At 46.9% G+C, this 22,386-nt stretch overlaps 1 protein-coding gene across 5 annotated transcripts in view; it reads right to left on the reverse strand.

Moving 5' to 3' along the window:
* The window catches only part of TBC1D2 (TBC1 domain family member 2), a 62,770-nt gene that overhangs the window by 20,674 nt on the left and 19,710 nt on the right, over positions 1-22,386 (reverse strand). For 3 of the 5 annotated variants that reach the window (XM_009188437.4, XM_003911457.5, XM_021927329.2), the window contains 3 exons: positions 13,312-13,445; positions 9,244-9,440; positions 1,133-1,528 (listed from right to left, as the gene is read on the reverse strand). In XM_009188437.4, the coding sequence (XP_009186701.1) occupies positions 1,133-1,528; positions 9,244-9,440; positions 13,312-13,438 (720 nt within the window). In that variant the 5' untranslated portion in view covers positions 13,439-13,445. Of the gene's footprint in view, positions 1-1,132; positions 1,529-9,243; positions 9,441-13,311; positions 13,446-14,473; positions 14,918-22,386 lie in introns of those variants that run through there. The other 2 variants (XM_009188436.4, XM_031654346.1) reach the window with 2 other exon arrangements.

Genomic DNA, 22,386 nt, shown 5'->3' on the forward strand with positions numbered 1-22,386 from the left:
TAGCGTGATGTTACAACGGCTATGAAGTCACTATGTGATAGGGATTTTCCTGCTCCATTGTAATCTTATGGGACCACCACATATGCAGCCCGTTATTATATGGCATCTGACTGTACATATGTGGTTGTGAGTGGCAGGGTTTGGGGCAGGACGAACCCTGGTTGTATGGCTCCCTTTAGGGACAGTGGGGGCTACGGGTGCACTCCACAGTCACAGGCCTCCCAGTGGGACAGTTCCTGTCACAACCCTTTAGAGAGGAGGCTGCGGGTCATGGCAGGCAACACACCTCACATAAAGTTCCTACCCCCTGTGACACCACTGGTCCCTGTGGGATGGGGAAGCCTAGGGAAAGACAGGGACAGAGAAGGGGAAAGAAGGGGAGGAAAGGGGGAGCAGGGATGGTGGCAGTAGCTAGAAGTGGCAGCAGAGCAGACAGTCCAGACATGGACTGGAGCTCCGCAGACATGAGCTCCAACCCAACTCCAGCTCCCCCACTTCTTCAGCACATGACCCTAGGCAAGCTCCTTAACCTTTCTCAGCCTCAGCATTCACATCTGTAAAGGGGGAGCACACCAGTGGCTGCCTCACCTCACAGGGCTGGCACGAGGACTAAATGCGGTGAAGCACCGAGGGCAGTGCCTGGCACACAGGAAACACCCTATAAATTCTACAGATGGGAGCGGTGACTATTGCCAGTTGCAGGTCATCTGTATGGTGTGCGGGCACAGGACTGTGCGGGGAGGGTTGTGCTGGCCCCTTAGGGCTCTCGGGTGCACTGGGATGGCACTAAGGGAGGCTGACCAGGCCAGGCCCCACACTCAGCTAGTCTTGGGCTTTCATCTCTCATTTGATAATCTAGAGGCACCTTCACGTTGCAGTAGCCCAGGATACCAGGGCTACTGGTTAATGGGTCAATCAAGGCCCAGGCAAACTGCACTGGGCCTTGTGGTGAAGAAAGTGAAGAAGCGTAGAGTAATATTCCCATCAACATGTGTTTCTAATGTAAATATTCTAGGATGAAGGGATATCCCCCACTCCACCTAGCAAACCTTAGGGGTGGAGAGCACCCCTTCCCTGAGGGCCGGGGCAGAGGACCCGCAGGACCGGCAGGCCCTGGAGGGAAGGCCCCTACCTTCAGGTGCTCGATCTTCTCCTGCTGGCTCAGGAAGTCCCTGTCGGCAGCGTCGGGGGGCAAAGGAGACTGGTCAGGGGGGTGCGTGAAGTCCTGGGTGACCTTCTCAGAGAGCTTGCAGATGACCTGCTGCTTGGCTTGGTTCTTGTCCATAAGCAGCTGCACGTGCTGCTGTAGCTCCTGCACCTCCTGCTCCCGCAGGCTTGCTGTGTGCGCCAGGCTCTCCCGCTCCTGCTCCAGAGCCTCCACCCGCCGGCCCAGCTCCGCGATCTGCCGCACTTTGTGCCGCACCAGCTCCAGCCGGTCCTTGTCCTCAGCCGCCGCCAGGTATGCGAAGGACGCCCTCTTCTCCTGCTGGGCGGCCTCCAATGCCTTGTGCAGGATCTTCACCAGCTCCTGGGCAGGAAGAGGGAAGCATCTTGTGAGCTCAGGGAGGGCCTGCTGGGCGCCAGAGCGGGGCATATGTTATCAGTAGTTCTCCTAACCACCCTGAGAGGTGCCCAGCAGCATCCCTGTGGCATCTCATCCTGACACTTTCTCCTTCTCTGTTCAAGTGAGTGTTAGCTGGGCACATGGTTCCCCAGCTTCAAACTGCATCTCCCAGCCAAGCCATGGTGAGGTGTAGCCCAGTGACTGTTCTGCCTAAATGGGAAATGAAAAGTGAGATGGGCAGCTTCTGGGTCCTACCTTTAAAACCAGTAGACACATGCTCCCCTGGTCCAGTTCTCTTTGCTTCTGGCTGGGAAGTGGCAGGAACTAGCATGGCCGCCTCAGAGCCACAGCAGAAGGTACGTGTTGAGAAAGGGCTGCTCGCCAGCTCAGAGTTGCTCACTTACCTCTGGGTTCTTTAATGTGAGTGAGAAACTTCTCACTCGTTTTGGGCCACAGTGCTGTGAACCTTTTTTTTTTTTTTTTTTAAGACAGCATCTCACTCTGTTACCCAGCCTGGAGTGCAGTGGTACGGACATGGCTCACTGTAGCCTCAATCTCCTGGGCTCAGCTGATCCTCCCACCTTAGCCTCTCAAGTAGCTGGGACCACAGGAACATGCCAACACACCAGGCTAATATTTGTATTTTTTTTTTTGTAGAGATGGGGTTTTGCCATGTTGCCAGGCTGGTCTCAAACTCCTGGACTCAAATGATCTGCCCACCTTGGTCTCCCAAAGTGCTGGGATTACAGGTGTGAGTCACCATGCCCAGTGGAGATGTTTTTGTTACAGCAGCTGAACCCATACCCTGACATATACACATCTATTTCAGGGATGAACAAACTGAGGCCCAGCAGAGAGTAGAGTGGAATTCAGTCTCAACTGGCCAGATTCCAAAGCCTGTGCTCAGTCACTAAGAAAACCAGGGGTGGCAGCTATGTGGCATTACTTTTCCCTCATCATCCCTGTGGCAGACATTATTAGTTCATCTCCCATACTTCTTCCTGCATGGCCTAGTTGAGGCCTCAGAATCCTTCTCAATATAGCATCTAGTCACTACCAATCAAATTGAGGCAGCATTAAAGAGGAAATACACTGGCAATCCCCATGTAAAGCCACGCACAGAGGGCCTCATTCAACCCATTTGTGCCTAGTTCCCTCCAGCCCACCAGCTGATGCCTGCAAAGCTGGTGGAAGGAACTCTAGAAATTTCAGAAACAACAGAGCTTGATTTATTCCTCAGCAGGGTCAACTGATTCACACAGGAACTCAAGGTCTGCTCAGCTCCCTGTGCCTTTAAGCCTGTAATGTCCCCAGGGAGGGCCATGCCTGGACTCAGGCCTATCTGTCCTAAAGCAGGGATGTGAATTCATTCTGGGCCAGGATCAGCCAGGCCCACGTGGACCTCATACCAGGTAGGTATGACTTTCAGGCAACACTGCCCTGCTCTGTGCTTCTCATTTGGAAAAACATGGTTTCCTAGAGACACGTCAACTATACCATACCAAAGTATTAAAACAAATGGATTGGCTGCATAGGCTTATTTGCTAAGAACAATTCTATATTAGAGGAGAACTGCCAGAAACCATGACTTTTTTGGAGAAGCTAATGACAAGACCACCTTAGCCTGCATCTTCTGAAACCTTAGGACTAGTGACCATCCTTTCTCAGGTTCTCTTTTCCTTTCACACGCCCATCCATCTGTCCAACCTTTACCGAGCACCACTGGGTGCCAGGCCAGGCCCTGAGCCAGGTGCTGTGGCCCAGAGAGGGACTGGTGAGAGTTCCCACCTCCAAGGACTGCAAAGGCTGGTGGGAATGAACGCGACCCACCTCAGTGGAATGATCTACTGCAAGTCAGGGGAACAAGGGTGTTTGTGGGAAAGGAAATGACTTCTGTCTGGGGTGAAGGTTGCGGGGAATACCAGTCCAGAGCATTTAAATGAAACCGTGAAGAATGAGAAGGGCCAGAGATGGCCAAGCAGCAGGTGGGAGATGAGGGTAGGGACAGCCCTCTGAATGTGGCCAAGCCACAGCCCCAGTAAAGAGCTGGAGGAAGGAAAGAACTACCATGGAGCTGTGGGAGCCCTGGGGTGTGGCAGGAAGGTGGGGTGAGGACAGCACAGTGATTGCAAACCAAAAGGGAATGTTTGGAATGTTCAGAATGACAAAGTCAGCTTCTCAGGGCTCAGTGGAGAGAGATTAACATTCCTGTGGCTCCAGGATACCTGGGAGCCTAGGCCATTTTCTGCTTCAGCTGAGACTTGGAGATTACCTTGGATGACTGCCCAGTAAAATAACCAACAGACATCATTGTTCAGACTTGCCCTAGGAGCAGAACCAGGTGGGTATCTTTCCCTCAGTTTTGGGGAGTTGACTCCAAAGCTCATTTCATTACATCTAGCTGTCTCCTTATTGCATTTGGCTCCCAGAATCTAAGACCAAGACAACAGCCCAGGAGGCTCTCCTCCAACCCCCAGAATTCTTGTACCAGAATAAAATAGGCTTGAAAGAAAGGAACCAGGGCAGAGGGAGGGAGCCTCAGTAGGACTTGTAAGATGAGGAGTGAGAATGTCATGAATTCAGGAAACCTAAAGTCTGGATTATAAGCAATGTCTTAGGACCAATTCTTAAAAATAGAGGGGTTGATGAAATGAAGCTTTTTTTTTTTTTTTTTTTTTGAAACAGGGTCTCACTCTGTTGCCCAGGCTGGAGTATAGCGGTGCAATCACGGCTCACTGCAGCCTCAACCTCCTGGGCTCAAGTGATTCTCTTGCCTCAGTCTCCCTGGAAGCTGGGAGGCATGCATCACAATGCCCAGCTAATTAGTTTATTTTCTGTAGAAACAGGGTCTCCCTACATTGTTCGGGGTGGTCTTGAACTCTTAGGCTCAAGAGATCCTCCCACCTCAGCCTCCCAAACTGTTGGCATTATAGGCATGAGCCACCATGCGCGGCCCAAGTGGTACTTTTAATATCTCTCAATCGAGTTGTTTGGTTCACCTCAGATTTTTTTTTTTTTTTTTTTTTTTTTGGGGCGGAGTCTCGTGCTGTGTCACCCAGGCTGGAGTGCAGTGGCGCGATCTCGGCTCACTGCAAGCTCCGCCTCCCAGGTTCAGGCCATTCTCCTGCCTCAGCCTCCGAGTAGCTGGGACTACAGGCGCCCGCCACCACGCCCGGCTAGTTTTTTTGTATTTTTAGTAGAGACGGGGTTTCACCATGTTAGCCAGGATGGTCTCGATCTCCTGACCTCGTGATCCGCCCGCCTCGGCCTCCCAAAGTGCTGGGATTACAGGCTTGAGCCACCGCGCCCGGCCTCATCTCAGATTTTTATACCTGGTCTTAAGTTGTTATTTTATTTAAATTTTTAAAAGTCAATAAATCATCTTTAAAAAATAACCCTTTATCTTTTTAGAGCATTGCTACTTTCACCAGTGGTGGGCCCTACAGGGGTCAGATGAAGGGGCATGGGCTTTGGAGTTCACAGGCCTTGGTTCCCATTCTGGATCCGTGGGGGTGTATGTAATGAGGTGACTCTCAGGAGGGCGGCTCGGGGGCCTCTTCACTGAACCTCTGCTTTCTCATGAATGGGGCTAACGGTTCCTCCTCCACTCAGAACTGCCTCTAGCATGAGAGAGAAAGTGCCAAGTGCCCCTCCCCAAGCTGACATGCCCAAGGTACCTCCCAGCCCTCTTGCATGTCCTCTGAAGTTTTTGGCTGGAGTTCTAGGAAAGTAAGAGGCTGCACGTTGCCCCACCAAGTTTGCTAAAAAATTACGTTCCTTTACCCAGTAATCCTGATTGAACTAAGGTGGCCCCAGAGGGCCGCAGGCAGGGTTCCAGAGGGGTTCATCATTCCCAGCCGCCAACAGATGGCCAACATCACCACAGACAACAGCCTTCCATCTGCCAGAGCAGACGGTCTTCAGGCTGGGTGTAGTTCTGTCAACTCCAAGGGTCAGTCCCCGGCCAATCAGCCATCTGGTGCTATCTCCTAGAGCCCAAACCTCTTGTGGGGCCAGTGCTGCAGGTGTGGGGACAGATAATGGCTTAATGGGTATTGGAGTCGCCCCGTGGTTTGATATGACACCAGGGGGTATACAGGGAGTGCATTCATTTTTTTCTCAAGAGCAGTTTTGGTGCTTGTGTCTCATACTGGGACTCACCAAGAGATTATGGAGGAGAGGAGGCAGCCCAGCCTCTAGACCTGGAGAAGGAGGTTAGAACCCCAATCCTGGCTTTTCCAGCTGCCTGAGCATGGGCGAGTCACCTAACTCCTCTGAGCTCCTCAAATGCTGGCTCAGCCTCTGGGAGACCCTGAGCATGCAGACGCTCTGAGAACCTCAGTTTCCTTTTCAGAGAAAGGGGATGACAACTATTGTAAGGACAGAGAAAACACATGGGAAGGCTCAGCACAGTCCTGGGGCCGCGCTTCATACCAGCAGTTCCCGTGTTCACATCTTCTCTTACTAGAGAAGTGAGGTGCCCTACTAGACGGTGAGGTGCCCAAGGGCAGGGATTTGTCCCCAGTGTGCTCTCAACAGCATCTCACAGTGTTTGAGATGGAAAGTCCTAAAGAGTCACTAAAGCCATTGGCAATGGCCAGGTGAGCCAGGATAAGACGCCGAATTCCCATGTCATCCTGAAGCTTGAGGCAGACAGGAGGTGCCTTCCCACTAAAGAAACGCAGGAAGGTACCTCGCAGGGGCAGCTCCTGGGAGTCCAGGTGCCTATCTTCCCAGCTGATGGATGGGACTCTAATGAGGGTCTCAGATGCACAGCGGCTGTCCCAGCAGCATTCTGAGTGCCTGGGGGCACCACTGGGCACCCAGAAGTTGTGCTGGCTTTTTCTGTCTCACCTCTTTGGTTTCAGTATCTGGGCTATAGTTGAAACCCTAGAGGACAGGACTGCCGTTCCTCCCTTCCTAATGTGGAATAAAGACCGAAGTTCCCTGATCAATGCGATGGCCCCACGGCACATTTCCTGGAGGCACTGATGGGCTCTCACTTCCTGCCTCATCTCAGAGCCCCTCAGCAGGGCACTTCGCTGCTTGTAGGGCAGGAAGAGATCGACATGGAGGGTAAGGAGGGCTGCAGTGATTGCCAGAACAACCAGAGCCTACATCTGTTGGGCAGCTGCTGGGTGCCAGGTACTGGGCTTTATGAATCTGGGCACAGGTCTCTCCAGTAAACATGGCTGTAACTGCATTTACAGAAGAGGAAACTGAGGCTTAGAGAGGTTAAGAAACTTCTTAGGGCCAGAATTTGAGCCTGTGCTGTCTTATTTAAAGGCCGGTGCTTTGAATCATCCTGAAGACTGAAGTGCATTTGTGGAATGGGTTGAAGAACACACAAATCCACTCATATTGCACAATAAATAGATAAACTAAATAAATCACAACTCATTCTCCTTTTGACCGTGTGTCCCAGGACACAAAGTTGAGGTCTGGTGGAAGGTTACCTGGTGAAAAAAAAATCCAGATTCTTCAATACGTCAACAACTTCCTCCTGACAATTTCCCTCTGAATATATGGGAGTTGTCAATAGCCTGGGCAACCCTTATTAATCGCCAAGAATCTTGCCTTTATTTTTTGAAGAATGACGAGTCCCCCAGAGATGCAGAGCAATCGGGGGCAAACTTTCATGAAATCTAGGTCTCCCGGGGCCTTTCTACTTCATCTGACAATTTGTAATGTATTAGAAAGAAAGACTGTGTCAAGGGAGGTTGCCCATATATTCAGGATTTCTTTTTCTTTCCAGGTTTGGGTTTGGGATTTAAGCTCTACCAGTCCAGGGATCGAGTAGCTGCTGTGGCTCTGTTTCACGCCCTCTCAGTTCTCAGGAGTGTCCAGCAGCCTCACAACAGGAGCACCATGATGACAGGAGGAAAAGACAGCTGGGCTGCTAAGCAGCAGCAGACGGGACTTCACGTGGTATAACTACACATTTGGGTGCTTTGTTTAATGTTTGTCTCTGCCATGAAATGCAAGCCCTATAAGGGCGGAGCCTGTGCCTCTTGCTCATTGTTCTTTCCCAGCACCTGGAACACTACCTGCACATAACAGGCCCTTAATAAAGATTTGGTGAATAAACACATGAGTTAAGAACATATGAATAAATAAGCCCCCTCCTTTGAGAACTCTAATCTCTAATCACCAGTTGCTTCATTAAATGTAACTCCTGGCCGGGCACGGTGGCTCACGCCTGTAATCCCAGCACTTTGGGAGGCTGAGGCGGGCAGATCACTTGAGGTCAGGAGTTCGAAACCAGCCTTGCAACATGGTGAAACCTAGTCTCTAATAAAAATACAAAAAAAAAAAAAAAAAAATTAGCGGGGACGGGGGCGGTGGCCCGTAAACCCCCCACCTTGGGGGGGCCAGGGGCGGAAAATGGTTTAACCCCGGGAGGTGGAGGTTGCAGTGAGCAAAGTTTGCCATTTCAAGCCCCCCGGGGAGAAAAGGGAGAGACCCCCTCTAAAAAAAAAAAAAAAAAAAAGTAACTCCTGACATGCCAGGAATGAAGCCTCTGCCAGTTCCCTTGAGATCTGCTAACAGTGGTCACTACTTAGGGGCAGAAAAGGCAGACGAGGGGCCAAACCAGGTATAGGGAGAGCATTTTTTCTAGATGTCTTCCCCCCAAAACAGGGCAGAAAAGAAAAGAAAAGAAATGTACAAGTGATAAGAAGTATTCAGAAGGTAATAGGGCATAAGCCCCACCTCCTCAGCCTAAGTCCTCTGGAGTCAGGACTGGGACACAGAGCAGAAAGGGCCTCCAAGCAGCCAAAGTTCAAACATAAAAGCTGAGGCCTTTCTCTGGAGGAAAAGCAGTCTAGGCCCTCAGTGGAGCCCACCACTGCCACCACAGGCCCTACCAGGCCCCACCAGGCCCCACCCTTGGGATTTATGTAACTGCCTTAGTCACTTTTATCACTCTAAAGAGGGGCTCCCACCCGGAGCTGAAACCCCCTCACATCCCCGCCCTGGGACTCCCATTACTTCATAAGGTAGCCCCTGGCTTTTAATACCATTTGCTCTCTGGGATGTAGGATTTTGGAGTAGTTTTAATGTCTCTGTGTGCGAGATCTGTTTTCTACAATGACTATATAGCTCTTCCCTTTTGTAACTCTCATAATTAACTTCTTACCATATTAAGCCCAGATATTCCTGTCACTGTTCTGTGTTGGTCCTGGCTTAGCACTGGGCACACACATGCTGCTTGTTTGCTTTCTCCTGTGACAGTCTCGTGACAGTCATTCAGATATCTGTGCCCAGATATCAGCTGCCAGGTCAAAGCCTCCCCCTAGTTCTATCGACAGCTTCTCCCGTGACCCTAGATCCAGATCACCTGCCTCTAAATATTGTCATTTTCTGGGTAGGGGGTGAGACGATGCATGCCCTCCAGGAGGGGTCCAAGAGACAGTTATTAGAGTAGATCTCCAGAGATACCTGCCCTTGGTGCCCTTTTGTGACTTGCTTTGAGTGACATTAGGTTCTTGAGTAATCAACAGCATATTTCAACCTTTCGCAGTTTGGCCTTTAAACACCAGAGCTAGTGCCTGCTGGCCTTTAAAGACCACACCTGCTGGTGCCCAGCAGGGCTACTGCATCCCATCTAGTTTGTTCGAAAGGCTCCAGGAACTGGAGGGGTCCACTGGAACCTGGGCCTCTCTGGGACCAGACCTCACCTTCTGAGACTTCAGCTCCTTAGTGAGCATCAGAACCTGTTGCTCCAAGGCTGCCACTTTCTCCTGGGCAGTTCGGTTCCATGTGATTCCTTCAGAAAAGAATGGGAAGGTGTTGTTCTGGCGCTTGGCTTTCTGAACAAAACTGATGGTCAGAGAAGACTTGGGTCCTGGCTTTGGAGAATCCTCTGGCTCTCTCCCTGCTCAAGAGGAGAAACGCAGAAGTTATGATGGATGACATCAGCAGTTCTCAAACCTGAGCTTGCTTTAGAAGCACCTGGAGGGCTTGTTCAAATGCGGATGGTTGGGCCCTAATTTCGGAGCTCTGAATTTAATAGGTCTGGGGCAGGGCTTGAGAATTTGCACTTCTAAAAAGTTCCTGGGTGATGCTGACACAGCTTGTCCGGGGGTTAGACTGTGAGAACCACTGGCCTACATAAACGTTATTGCACTGTGCTGGCCCATCTGCTAAACTGTGCCTGTCTCCTTCCTTCAGATCCCACCCAGCCTGGATGGGTCTCTCATGCCACCCTGCTGGTGTTTGCCAAGTGACTTTCTCCTCGGGCACAAGCCCTGGCAGGATGTTCTGTTCCTTATTTCAGGATCCCACCTCTATGTGCTAGATTTTCAAAGCACACAAATCTGTCTGATGATAGGAACACAGAATGAATGCCTGTACTCTGCATTCTTGCTCCAGAGAATAGCTCAAACATTTAACTTGATTCTTCTTATTCCAAGCTAAGAGACATATTCCCCCCACAGCTGATTGTCTCAAGGATGCATAGCCCTTTTATCTCCTGGGTGACAACCTATGGTTCACAGGCCAAATCCAGCCCACAGCCTGCTTTTATAAATAAAGCTTTATTAGAACACAGCCATGCCCATTTGTTTATGTGCTGTCTATTGCTGTGTTTACTCCTCAAAGGCAGAACTGAGTGCTTAAAACAGAAACCCCATGGCCCACAAAGCCTCAAATCGTTACTATCTGGCTCTTTACAAAAAATGTTTGCCACCCACTGTTTTCAAGTCATTAAAATTTTATTCTTACATCAAACCCAACATCAGAGAATCATTCCCTTGGGTTGCCTTGTCCTGCCCTGACCCAGCTGTGCTTCTGGTCTCTGCCATCAGCCTGCATCAAGGGACATTTAATGACCTGATTATGTGGCCAAGGGCCCTTGAGAAGCTTGTTCACATGGGATATATACATCATGCCTGTTATGAGTCCCCAGCAGAAGAAATTCCCTTCAGCCCTAGGAACTTCCAAGAAAAGCTTTGCTTCTTATAAGAAAATATGTTTTTAGTCTTATGGACACTGGAAATAATCTAGCTGCTTGCATTTCCCTCTTTGCCTTGGCTGCTGAGCTTAAAGCCACATTTACTGCCTACCGTCAGATATTTTGTAGGATCATAAATTGATCCTATCTTAATCTCCTAACCCAAATCACTCATTTGTATGAGTATGCATTTTAGTAAACTATTACCTATTTTTTGGGACTAAAGTGTTAAAGGTATTGAAAATAAGAATGTGGTATGGGATCCCAGGATAGGGGACACACAGGGCTTTGGGGATAGGCCAAATGACATAGCATGAGACCAGGCCAAGGGCTGGCCAAACAGACTTGAACAGATAACGAGTTACTCCAGTAGGTGACAGGAACCAGACACTGAGTGCAAAAACAGTACCTAGATTGCCCAGGCGCAGTGGCTCACGCCTGTAATCCTAGCACTTTGGGAGGCCGAGGCGGGTAGATCACGTGAAGTCAGGAGTTTGAGACCACCCTGGCCAACATCGTGAAACCTCATTTCTACTAAAAATACAAAAATTAGCCAGAAATCGCTTGAACCCAGGAGGCAGAGGCTGTAGTGAGCCGAGATCATGCCAGTGCACTCCAGCCTGGGCAACAGAGCGAGACTCTGACTCAAAACAAACAAAACAACAGTGCCTTGCTGAGTGCAAAACCAGAACAGTCTTGTTCCAGATCGAAGAGAAATCAGGCTACAATGGGTACAAGGCAGCCCACAGAGCTCAGAAATATGTAGTACCTCTTTCTCCTTCCTGTTATGGGGTCTAGGGGAGCAGGGAGGCTCCCTGTAGCACTTGCTGCCCTTTGATACACGACTGTGCACCAACTCTGAGGAAAGGCAGGGCAGGCCTCACAGTGCCCAGTTTATAATTAGAGAAAATGAAGTCTAAGACAGTGGCGTTCAATCAGTGCCCTGGATTTCATGGGAGTGCCTCAAGGACTGACCGGGAGGGGAAGGTGGAGTAAGAGGAGCAGAGGAGGAGTCCAGACTCCCACTCAGGCCTCAACTCTGCTTTTATCTGCTTTATATATTAGATTTTGTTCTGTCACTCACTCTGTGGCCGTGAGCAAGTCACTCCACCCTTCCATGCCTCACTTTCCTTATTTATTGAATGAGGATAACAACAATACACACAGTTCCAGTTGCTGTAAGAATTAAATAGGTCAATGTAGGTAAAGTGCTTGGTACACACGGATAAAACTTGAAAAGATTCTGCTAAGTCAAAGAAGCCAGTCACAGCATGGTATATTCCATGGTATATTCTACTCACAGCAGATCTCCAGAACAGGCACATCCATAGAGAAAGAAAGGTTGTGGCCACCTAGCGTTATGGGGCAGTGGGGATTATGGTTGATGACTAAGAGTACAGGTTTCTTTTTGGGGTAATGAAAATGTTCTAAAATTGATTATAGTGACGGTTGCATAATTCTGTGGATATACAGAAAGCCACTGAATTACACATTTTAAATGGGTGAATTGTACAGTATATGAATATATCTTAATAAAGTTATTACCAAAAAAAAAAAAAATGCTTACTGCAGCACTGGCACAAAGTAACTGCTAGCGTTATAATGATGATGATTGATCCGATATAGCACTGGCCTTCCCTTGGACTGCTTGTTATGCTCTCTGGGGCTTTGACAGGCACTGACTCCTCCAAAGGGTGCTTTTTCTTTTCTTCTTCTTCTTTTTTTTTTTTTTGAGACAGCGTCTCACTCTGTCACCCAGGCATGATCATGACTCGCTGCAGCCTCGACCTCCCTGACTCAAGTGATCCTCCCACCTGAGCACCCCAAGTAGCTGGGACTATAGGCTCGCATCACTATCAGCTAATTTTTTAATTTTTTTTTGTAAAGACAGGGTCTCCCTGTGTTGCCCAGGCTTGCCTTGAACTCCTGGGCTCAAGCAATCCTCCAGCCTTGGCCTCCCAAAGTGCTGGGATTACAAGCATGAGCCACCATGCCCAGCCTTATTTTAACTTTTTACTCTGAAAAAATTATAGACTCATAGGAAGTTGCAAAGATAGTGCAGACATGTCTCAAGTACTCTTCACCAAGCTTCCCCCGATGGTGACATCTTACACAGCTATAGTACACTATCAATTCTAGGAAACCGGTGTTGGTACAACATGTGTGCGTAGGTCTATGTCATTTTATCACACGTGTACATTTGTTTTTGGTTATGTTTGAGACAGAGTCTCACTCTGTCACCCAGGTTGGAGTGCCGTGGTGCAATCTTGACTCACTGCAACCACTGCCTCCCAGGTTCAAGTGGTTCTCCTGCCTCAGCCTCCTGAGTAACTGGAATTATAGGCACTGGCCACCATGCCCAGCTAACTTTTGTATTTTTAGTAGAGTGGTGGTATTAAGAGGTGGGGCCCTTGGGAGGTGATCAGATTTAATGTCATGAGGGTGGAGCCCCTGATAAGATCAGTACCCTTAGAAGAAGCAGCAGAGACCAGAGCTCTTTCAGCCACGTGAGCACACAGTGAGAAGGCGGCCATGTGCAAACCAGGAAGGGAGCCCTCACCAGACACTGAATCTGCCGGCACCTTGATCTTGGACCTCCCAGCCTCCACACAACTGTGAGAAATAAATGTCTGTTATTTAAACCACACAGTCTATGGTGTTTTAGTAAGTAGCCCAAGCCAACTAAGACACACACAAACACACAAATGCTGGTTCGCTGGAAGGAAAGAAGGCACTTGTGCCAGCCGTGAGGAGCTGGTCCCTGAAGGCAGCTCAGCCCTGGACAGAGGCTCACCTGGGGTGGTGGGGTCAGAGGCCAAGGGCTGCTCCTCCCTCTGAGGCTCCCCACTCTGTGGAGAATCTTCCCCTGGAGGTTCATGGCCTGTTGCCTGGGCCTGCTTGTTGCCACGGATGTTGTGCATTGTGTTTCTGAAAGGAGATGAGAACAGAGGAGCATGAGGCTGAACCCTGCCTTTCTGCCCCTCTGTCCTTCCCGCCGCCACTGCTGGAGCTCAGGTCTCATCCCTACACCCTATCATCCCGACTGGTCTCCCAGACTCCAGGCACCCTACATGATGCATCCCCACGCATGGCACTCCCAATCTCCTTTACCTATCTCTTTCGCATTCTCATCTTCCACACACTATGTGGCTTGTTAGTAATATAAGCTTGACTTCCTCAACCCCCAACCCTGCAGCTGGAATATAAATGCCATGAGGCAGAGGTATTGTCTGTTTTGTTAACTGATGCACCTAGAACGCCTAAACAGTGCCCAAAATATAGAAGGTGCTTAGTACGGGTGTGTTGGATGAATGCTGAATGGACTTGTTGCACTAACTTTCCCAACACCTTCATCTGTTTTCATCACTATCTGGCTCAAAAACCATCAGTGGCTCCCGACTTCTGCTGAGATAAGTTGCAAACACCTCCTGACATCTTTCCCTGCTTGCTCTCTTTCCCTGCTCAGATCTGTCCTCTGTGCAGCCTTCACTGACCATCTCATGGCCTCCAAGGGGCTTAGTGCACTTCACAGCTGGGTCACCCTTTGGCCAAGTACTTGTCTAGGCTGAAGCCTCTTGATGTCATTTCTTTATGAACTGGGTACTAACCTACCTGCATGTTTGCTGGTGCCCAACACTGGGTTGTATGTGCCAGAGCCGGGCTCAATACATGTTTGGTTTATAGAAAGGAACTAGATAGTACCAAAGGCTGACCTGAGATCACAGACCACAGAGAAGTTCATAATGAGCTGGATGTAAAAACAGTTCAAGGAGTTTATTCTCCCTTGCAAAGAGATAAGATTAATAACAGGGAAGGGAAAATGATGAAAGGAGTTCACTAGGTCAGTGTATTCCAAACTGAAGGTTTGGCCTCATTGTTAGATTGTAAAACCAGTTTAGTGTCATGACCAGCATTTAAAAAATGAAATAGAAACTACCAGGGCTGCTGCCACCTGCCTGTGTCCATCTGTGTTGCATCGGGGTCCCGAGGAGCTGTTGGGTGGTCCAGGCTGAGGCTGGCTTGTGTGGAAGTCATCCTCGCCTCTGCTTGCTAGCCTTCCCATTCATCCTCTCTCCCAGTGGTCGTCATGCTGGTGTGCATCCCCTGCCTGCTGTGCTAGTTCAGTTTGCTCTTTTGGAAGCAGGAGATAGAACTGATGCTTGCAGGGCTGCAGGACTTGGGCCAAGACCACTTTCGTGAATATCACTGCGTCAGGTCAATTTAGTGAAAACATGATACCCACAGTGAGCTTCGACATGAGGAAAGTAACTAAAGGTAACATCACAGTAAAGATCTGGGACATGGCTGGGCGCGGTGGCTCACGCCTGTAATCCCAGCACTTTGGGAGGCCCAGATGGGTGGATCACGAGGTCAGGAGTTCAAGACCAGCCTGGCCAAGATGGTGAAACCCCATCTCTACTAAAAATATAAAAAATTGCTGGGCGTGGTGGCATGCGCCTGTAGTCCCAGCTACTCAGGAGGCTGAGGCAGAGAAGCTCTTGAACCTGGGAGGCGGAGGTTGCAGTGAGCCAAGATTGCACTACTGCACTGCAGCCTGGGTGACAGAGTGAGGCCCCCGTCTCAAAAAAATAAAAAAAATAAAAAAAATAAAAAAAATAAAAAATCTGGGACATGGGAGGACAACCCCAATTTTGGAGCATGTAGGAACTGTATTGCAGAGGAGTCAATGCTATTGTTTACATAACAGGTGCTGCAGATTGTGAAAAGATAGAAGCCTTGAGAAATGAGCTACACAATCTAGATAAACTGCAGTTACAAGGAATTCCAGTGCTAGTACTTGGAAACAAGAGAGAGAGACCTTCCTAATGCCTTGGATGAGAAACAGCTAATTGAAAAAATGAATGTCTGCTATTCAGGATAAAGAAATGTGCTACTACTCAATTTTTTGCAAACAAAAGGATAACGTAGGTATCACACTTCAATGATTTATTCAACATTCAAAATCTAGAAGCTGAAGCATCTCCTGAAGTCTTCCAGTCCTTCTCAGCTATAATCCTAGACTTACTGTCTGTTTCTCTAAAGTACTTCCCAAAATACGGTCCTCTCTAACCCCAAGAAATTGTCTTTTTCAGAGTTTATTTCTCATGTGCATTGCTGAAGATGTGTATCCCTAATTCTTCATAAGAATCAATGAGTTGTCAGCCAGGCACGGTGGCTCACGCCTGTAATCCCAGCACTTTGGGAGGCCGAGGCGGGCAGATCATGAGGTCAGGAGTTTGAGACCATCCTGGCTAACACAGTGAAACCCTGTCTCTACCTAAAATACAAAAAAATTAGCCAGGTGTGGTTGCGGGAGCCTGTAGTTCCAGCTACTCAGGAGGCTGAGGCAGGAGAATGGCGTGAACCCGGGAGGCAGAGCTTGCAGTGAGCCGAGATCGCACCACTGCACTCCAGCCTGGGCAACAGAGCTAGACTCTGTCTCAAAAAAAAAAAAAAATAGAATTAGCGAGTTGTCATGATCAAGTCAGCACATATAAGACACACACATATCTTACACATACTTGTCTTAAACTATATAGAGCTTTTAAAACTTTTATTAAACACACACACACACACACACACACACACTTTTGACCATCTTAAGAAGATTGCATATTTCCATCCTGGTCTTTCTAGGCCAGATTTTGTTGTTGTTGTCTGAGATGGAGTCTCACTCTGTCACCCAGGCTGGAGAGCAATGGCACGATCTCGGCTCACTGCAACCTCCACCTCCTAGGTTCAAGCAATTCTCCTGCCTCAGCCTCCCGAGTAGCTGGGATTACAGGTGCCCGCCACCACACACGGCTAATTTTGTATTTTTAGTAGAGACAGGGTTTTGCCATGTTGGTCAGGCTGGTCTGAAACTCCTGACCTCAGGTGGTCCACCTGCCTCAGCTTCCCAAAGTTCTGGGATTACATGCGTGAGCCACCACTCCCGGTCTGGGCCAGATTTTTATATTGATTTTCAGTAAATGTTTATCTGTAATATTTCATTATAGAGTCCAGTAGCTTGATACTTACACTGACTTGATACAGCATGAAGTTTCTAGTGCCACACATGGTTTTTAGAAAACCTTTAAGCCTGGCTCATGTTGGATATAAACATAATGTTTATCTTATCTCACAAATGTATGTGAAATGTACAATTACACCTTAGGATTCCAAAAATAGTCTGCAAAGAGTGAGCGGAGGCACCAGATCAATGCTGTTGGTTCTTCACACTGGTGAGATTCTACCTCATGAGTATTAAAAACACTCTACTTTCTGAGAATTCTTTATCACCGAATAGCAGTTGGGGATATGGGAGGAACTAAGGCATGCTTTGTATCTGTGTAGATCATTACTTCCATTTTTTTTTTTTTTCGCATTCAAAATACTTTTTATGGGGTTGGGAATTGATGATTTCTCCAAAGCTTTATGAATTTAAAGCATGCCAGTCAATATAATAACATCTGTTAAGAATGTCAGACTTTGGCCGGGCGCAGTGGCACACGCCTGTAATCCCAGCACCTTGGGAGGTTGAGGTGGGTGGACTGCTGGAGGCCAGGAGCTCGAGACTAGCCTTGTCAATATAGTGAAACTCTGTCCCTACTGAAAATACCAAAGTTAACCGGGCATGGTGGCTCATGCTTGTAATCCCAGCTTCTTGGGAGGCTGAGGCTGGAGAGTTGCTGAATGTCACTTGAACTGGGGAGGCAGAGGTTGCAGTGAGCGGAGATCGCGCCCCTGCACTCTAGCCTGGGCGACAGAGCAAGACTGTCTCAAAAAAAAAAAAAGAAAAACAGAAAGTCAGGTTTTGTTCAAAAAAAAGAAAGAAAATATCAGAGTGCACCCTGCTTAGTCAGCATTAATATTTTGTGAATTACATATATGTGTAGTGAGTATGACAGAAAAATGTATTTGTTTTTACTGTGGCCATGGCTAACAGTTTGAAAAACACTCTATCAGGAGGACATTTACTTAAAAGGCAGCTATAGTGTGGTCAAAAAAGACGAAGTCACGGCTGGGCATGGTGGCTCATGCTCGTAATCCTAGCACTTTGGGAGGCTAAGGCGGGTGGATCATTTGAGGTCCGGAGTTCGAGACCAGGCAGACCAACATGGTGAAACCCCTTCTCTACGAAAAATACAAAAAAATTAGGTGGGCTTGGTGGCGTACACCTGTAATCTCAGCTACTCAGGAGGCTAAGGCAGGAGAATCACTTGAACTCGGGAGGCAGTGAGCCAAGATCGTGGCACCGCACTCTAGCCTGGGTGACAGAGCAAGACTCCATCTCAAAAAAAAAAAAAAAAAAAAAAAAAAAAGAGGAAGTCAAAAGTTGGAAACGTGGCTTTGTTATGTAATCTCTACATACAACACACACTTCTAGTTATGTGATGGACAAATTTCTCTGAAAAACTCTTATTCCACAAATACCAAAACATATTAAGATCTAGTTTAAGGCAAAGGAAAGGAAGGGAAACCCAGGGACTGAACATGAAAAAGGATATGAAACTCAAATGGGAAGTAAAGAGGAAGATTAATGTGTAGATTAGATTACTGTTCAGTAAATATCTACTCCCTTCTCCGCACCCCCATGGGAGCAGCTTCTTTCTCCTCTGCTTCTTGACTCTGGGTATGGGCCATGTGACTTCCTCTGGCCAACTGATGTTAGCAGATATGGTGTAAACACAGAGTTAAAGTGCGCTCGTATGTAAGGCTTGCCTAGTACTCCTGCTTTTCATCATGGGAAGAACATGCCTCAGGTAGCTGCTGCTCCATGGACGATGAGAAACACATGGGGTCAACCTAGATCTTACCAATAGCTTGGAGCCAAGACCCGATGAACCTAGCCTAGATCAGCTGGACCCAGAAGCGTAAAAAACAAATGCTTTTTATTATATGACACTGAATCTAGAAGTGGTTTGTTTGCAGCATTATTATGGTGAAGGTTAACCAGGACATACGCTTGCCCAGAATAGATTCCAGAAACCTAGAGCCTCAACTGCAAGGGAGGAAAGAAAACAAGGTCTTGGACATAAATTCTTGGGTCCACAGAGGGTATGGAATTTCAAGACCCCCAGCTTTATGTAGGTATCTCAATTCTCTTTGGACCCAAAGATACCTACGTAAAGCTGGGGCTCTTAAAGGTCCATACCCTCTGTGAAGAGAGAGATTTTTAAAAAAATGTGTGTTGGCAAAAGTGACACAAGGAAATTCTGGGTGAAGGCTCTCTAGCTGTTAATATAACATTACTAAACACACCAGGAAACAAGACGCTGTGAATGAAAGGCAGAACAACAGCAAACAGCATAATTAGGACTTCACATATTGGAATTATGAAGCTACAAGGACTTCAAATATTGGCATTATTAGATAGTGATTATAAAATAACTATATTAAACTAAGAAGTACAACATGGAATCACAGAATAAGGAATATAAAAATAGGCATATTTGAGAAAGAATCAGACAGAATTTATAAAAATGTAAAGTGTAATCTTAATATATAAATATATATTTTATATAACTATAAAACCCAACGATTAAACAGAAGATTAGACACAATGGAAAAAAACTGGTGAACTGAAAGATCTATAATAAATAAATTACCCAGCAGTCAGTAAGGAATTAGATATAACAAATACGACACAGGTTAAGAGATACAGAGAGTAGAATGAAATAGTTCAGCTGTAGGGTGTTTCTCAAACTTCAATGTGCTTAAGAATCACCAGGAGATCATGGTAAAAAGAGATTCTTGGTCTTACCCACAGAGATGTTAATTCAGTAGGTCTGGGGTAAAGAATTTACTTTTGTAATAGGCCCCCAGGTGATGCTGATGCTGCTGGTTCTTAGACTGCATGGGGAACACCATGGGTCCTAATACATGTTTAATTAGAGCTTGCAAAAGAAAGAACAGGCAGGTCGGGCGCGGTGGCTCACGCCTGTAATCCCAGCACTTTGGGAGGCCGAGGTGGGCGGATCACGAGGTCAGGAGATCGAGACCATCCTGGCTAACACGGTGAAACCCCGTCTCTACTAAAAAATGCAAAAAAATAGCTGGGCGTGGCAGCGGGAGCCTGTAGTCCCAGCTACTTGGGAGGCTGAGGCAGGAGAATGGCGTGAATCTGGGAGGCAGAGCTTGCAGTGAGCCGAGATTGCGCCACTGCACTCCAGCCTGGGCGACAGAGCGAGACTCTGTCAAAAGAAAGAAAGAGAGACAGACAGAGAGATGGACAGACAGAAAGACAGACAGAAAAGAATGAAAGAAAGAGAAAGAGAGAGAGAAAGAAAGAAAGAAAGAAAGAGATAGAAAGAAAGAAAGAAAGAAAGAAAGAAAGAAAGAAAGAAAGAAAGAAAGAAAGAAAAGAAAGAAAGAAAGAAAGAGAAAGAAAGAAGAAAATGGGGAGAGGCAACAAACAAGGAGACAATGGCTGATAGAAATCTTTAGATTCGAGAAGCACACCTATTCTAAGCAGGATAAATTCCTATTCTAAGCAGGATAAATTAAGAAGAATCCATGTCAAAGACAAAGAGAATTTTTAAAGTAGCCAGACAGGTGATTTGCAAAGGAATGACAACTAGACCATTAGCCAACTTCACTACAGCAATAATGGAAGCAATAAGACACCAGAATAAGATAGTCAATGTGCTGAGAATTTTATTCCCTGTGTAACTTTCAAGAGTGAGAGTGAAATACTTTTTCAGACAAAGAAAAGCTGAGTTTGCCACCAACAGTTACCCACTAAGGGAACTTCTAGAGGAAGTTCTTGAAGATGAATAAAAATGATCCCCAAAGAAATTCTGTAAGCAAGAAGGAACTGGAAGAAAGAAATAGGAAGACATAAGGATAAATCTAAGCAAACATCAACTGTAAAAAAATAAACAAACAAAAAACCCCAAACAAATAACATCTGTTTATGTTTAAACAAATAACGTTTAATTAGGGGAGTGAACCAAGACAGAACTAAAAAATTGGGCGACAAACACAAGGAAGACTTGGTTTCACGGAAGTTTTGATGTCCTTATGGTTGTTTAAGAGAAAAGCTGAGATACTTTCATCAGCTTTAAGACTTAAAGTTGGCTGGGCGCGGTGGCTCACACCTGTAATCCCAGCACTTTGGGAGGCCAAGGTGGGCGGATCACCTGAGGTCAGGAGTTCGAGACCAGCCTGACCAACATGGAGACACTCCGTCTCCACTGAAAATATAAAATTAGCTAGGCATGGTGGCACATGCCTGTAATCCCAGCTACTCAGGAGGCTGAGGCAGGAGAATCGCTTGAACCCAGGAGGCAGAGTGGTGATCAGCCAAGATTGTGCCATTGCATTCCAGCCTGGGCAACAAGAGCGAAACTCCATCTAAAAAAAAAAAAAAAAAAGACTTAAATATGTTAAATATGTAGAGTAAAATTTCTGAAGGAATTGCTGAATAAATAGAAATATATGACTCCCAAAACAGCAGAGGTTAAACACTGTTCAACGTAACTGGAATGTCTGGGTGATTATTTGTTGAACTTCTAAGACCTTGATTAAAGATGCCTTCCCTTTACTGAGAAATCAAGGCTGTTTCCTTCCACAAATTAAACGAAATAATTCACATAAGTGCAGAACATGATGGTCAGGCACATAATCATAGCTCAAGATTTGCTGCTTCTTCTCTGGCCCTTTCCCAACAGGACCTACACATTCCAATCAAACTAAATATATATATATACACACACATACATACATGACAGCCTTATTGAAATAGAAATCACAAACCATACAATTCACCTATTCAAAGTGTACAATTCACTTGGGTGTGGTGGCTCATGCCTGTAATCCTAACACTTTGGGAGGTCAAGGCAGGCAGATCACCTGAGGTTAGGAGTTTGAGACCAACCTGGCCAATGTGGTGAATCCCCGTCTCTACTAAAAATATAAAAGTTAGCCAGGTGTGGTGGTGAGTGCCTGTAATCCCAGCTACACAGGAGGGTGAGGCAGGAGAACTGCTTGAACCCAGGAGGCAGAGGGTGCAGTGAGCTGAGATTACACCACTGCACTCCAGTATGGGCGACAGAGTGAGACTCTGTCTCAAAAAATCAAAAATTAAAATTAAAAAAGTATACAACTCAATGGATTTTGGTACAGTCACAGAGTTGTGCTGCTATGAATATCTGTGTACAAGCTTTTGTGTGGATATGTTTTCATTTTTCTTGGGGATATAACTAGGAATGAAATTTCTGCATCATATGGTAACTTTATGTTTAACCATTTTAAGGGACTGCCAAATTGTTTTCCAAAGCAGCTGTACCATTTTATATTCCCAACAGCAGGGTATGAGGGCTTCAATTTCTCCACACCCTCACCAATACTTGTTACCAATACTTCTTACTGTCTCTGATCATGGCCATCCTAGTGGGTTGCATAATCTCAGCTCACTGCAACCTCCACCTCCCAGGTTCAAGTAGTTGTCCCATTTCAGCCTCCTGGGTAGCTGGGATTACAGGCACCCGCCACTATGCCTGTCGAATTTTGGTATTTTTTGTAGAGGTGGGGTTTTGCCATGCTGGCCAGGCTGGTCTTGAACTCCTGAGCTCAAGTGATCCACCTGCCTCGGCCTCCCAAAGTGCTGGGATTAAAGGCCTGGGCCATCGCACCTGGCTTATTTTTATTTGATTGTTTAAGCTTTTGGTGTCATATCTAAGAAATCATTGCCTAATCCAAAGATTATGCTTTTGTTTCCTTCTAAGAGTTTTACATTCAGCTCTTTTACCCAATTTGAATTAATTTTGTGTATCGTGAGGATGGGGTCCAACCAACTTCATTCTTTTGTATGTTAATATCCAATTTGTTTCAGACCTATTTGTTGAAAAGACTATTCTTGCCCCTATTAAATGGTCTTGGCAAG

This window comes from Papio anubis, chromosome 13 (genome assembly GCF_008728515.1).
Source record: "Papio anubis isolate 15944 chromosome 13, Panubis1.0, whole genome shotgun sequence".
In the NCBI taxonomy this organism is placed as follows: Eukaryota; Metazoa; Chordata; class Mammalia; order Primates; family Cercopithecidae; genus Papio; species Papio anubis.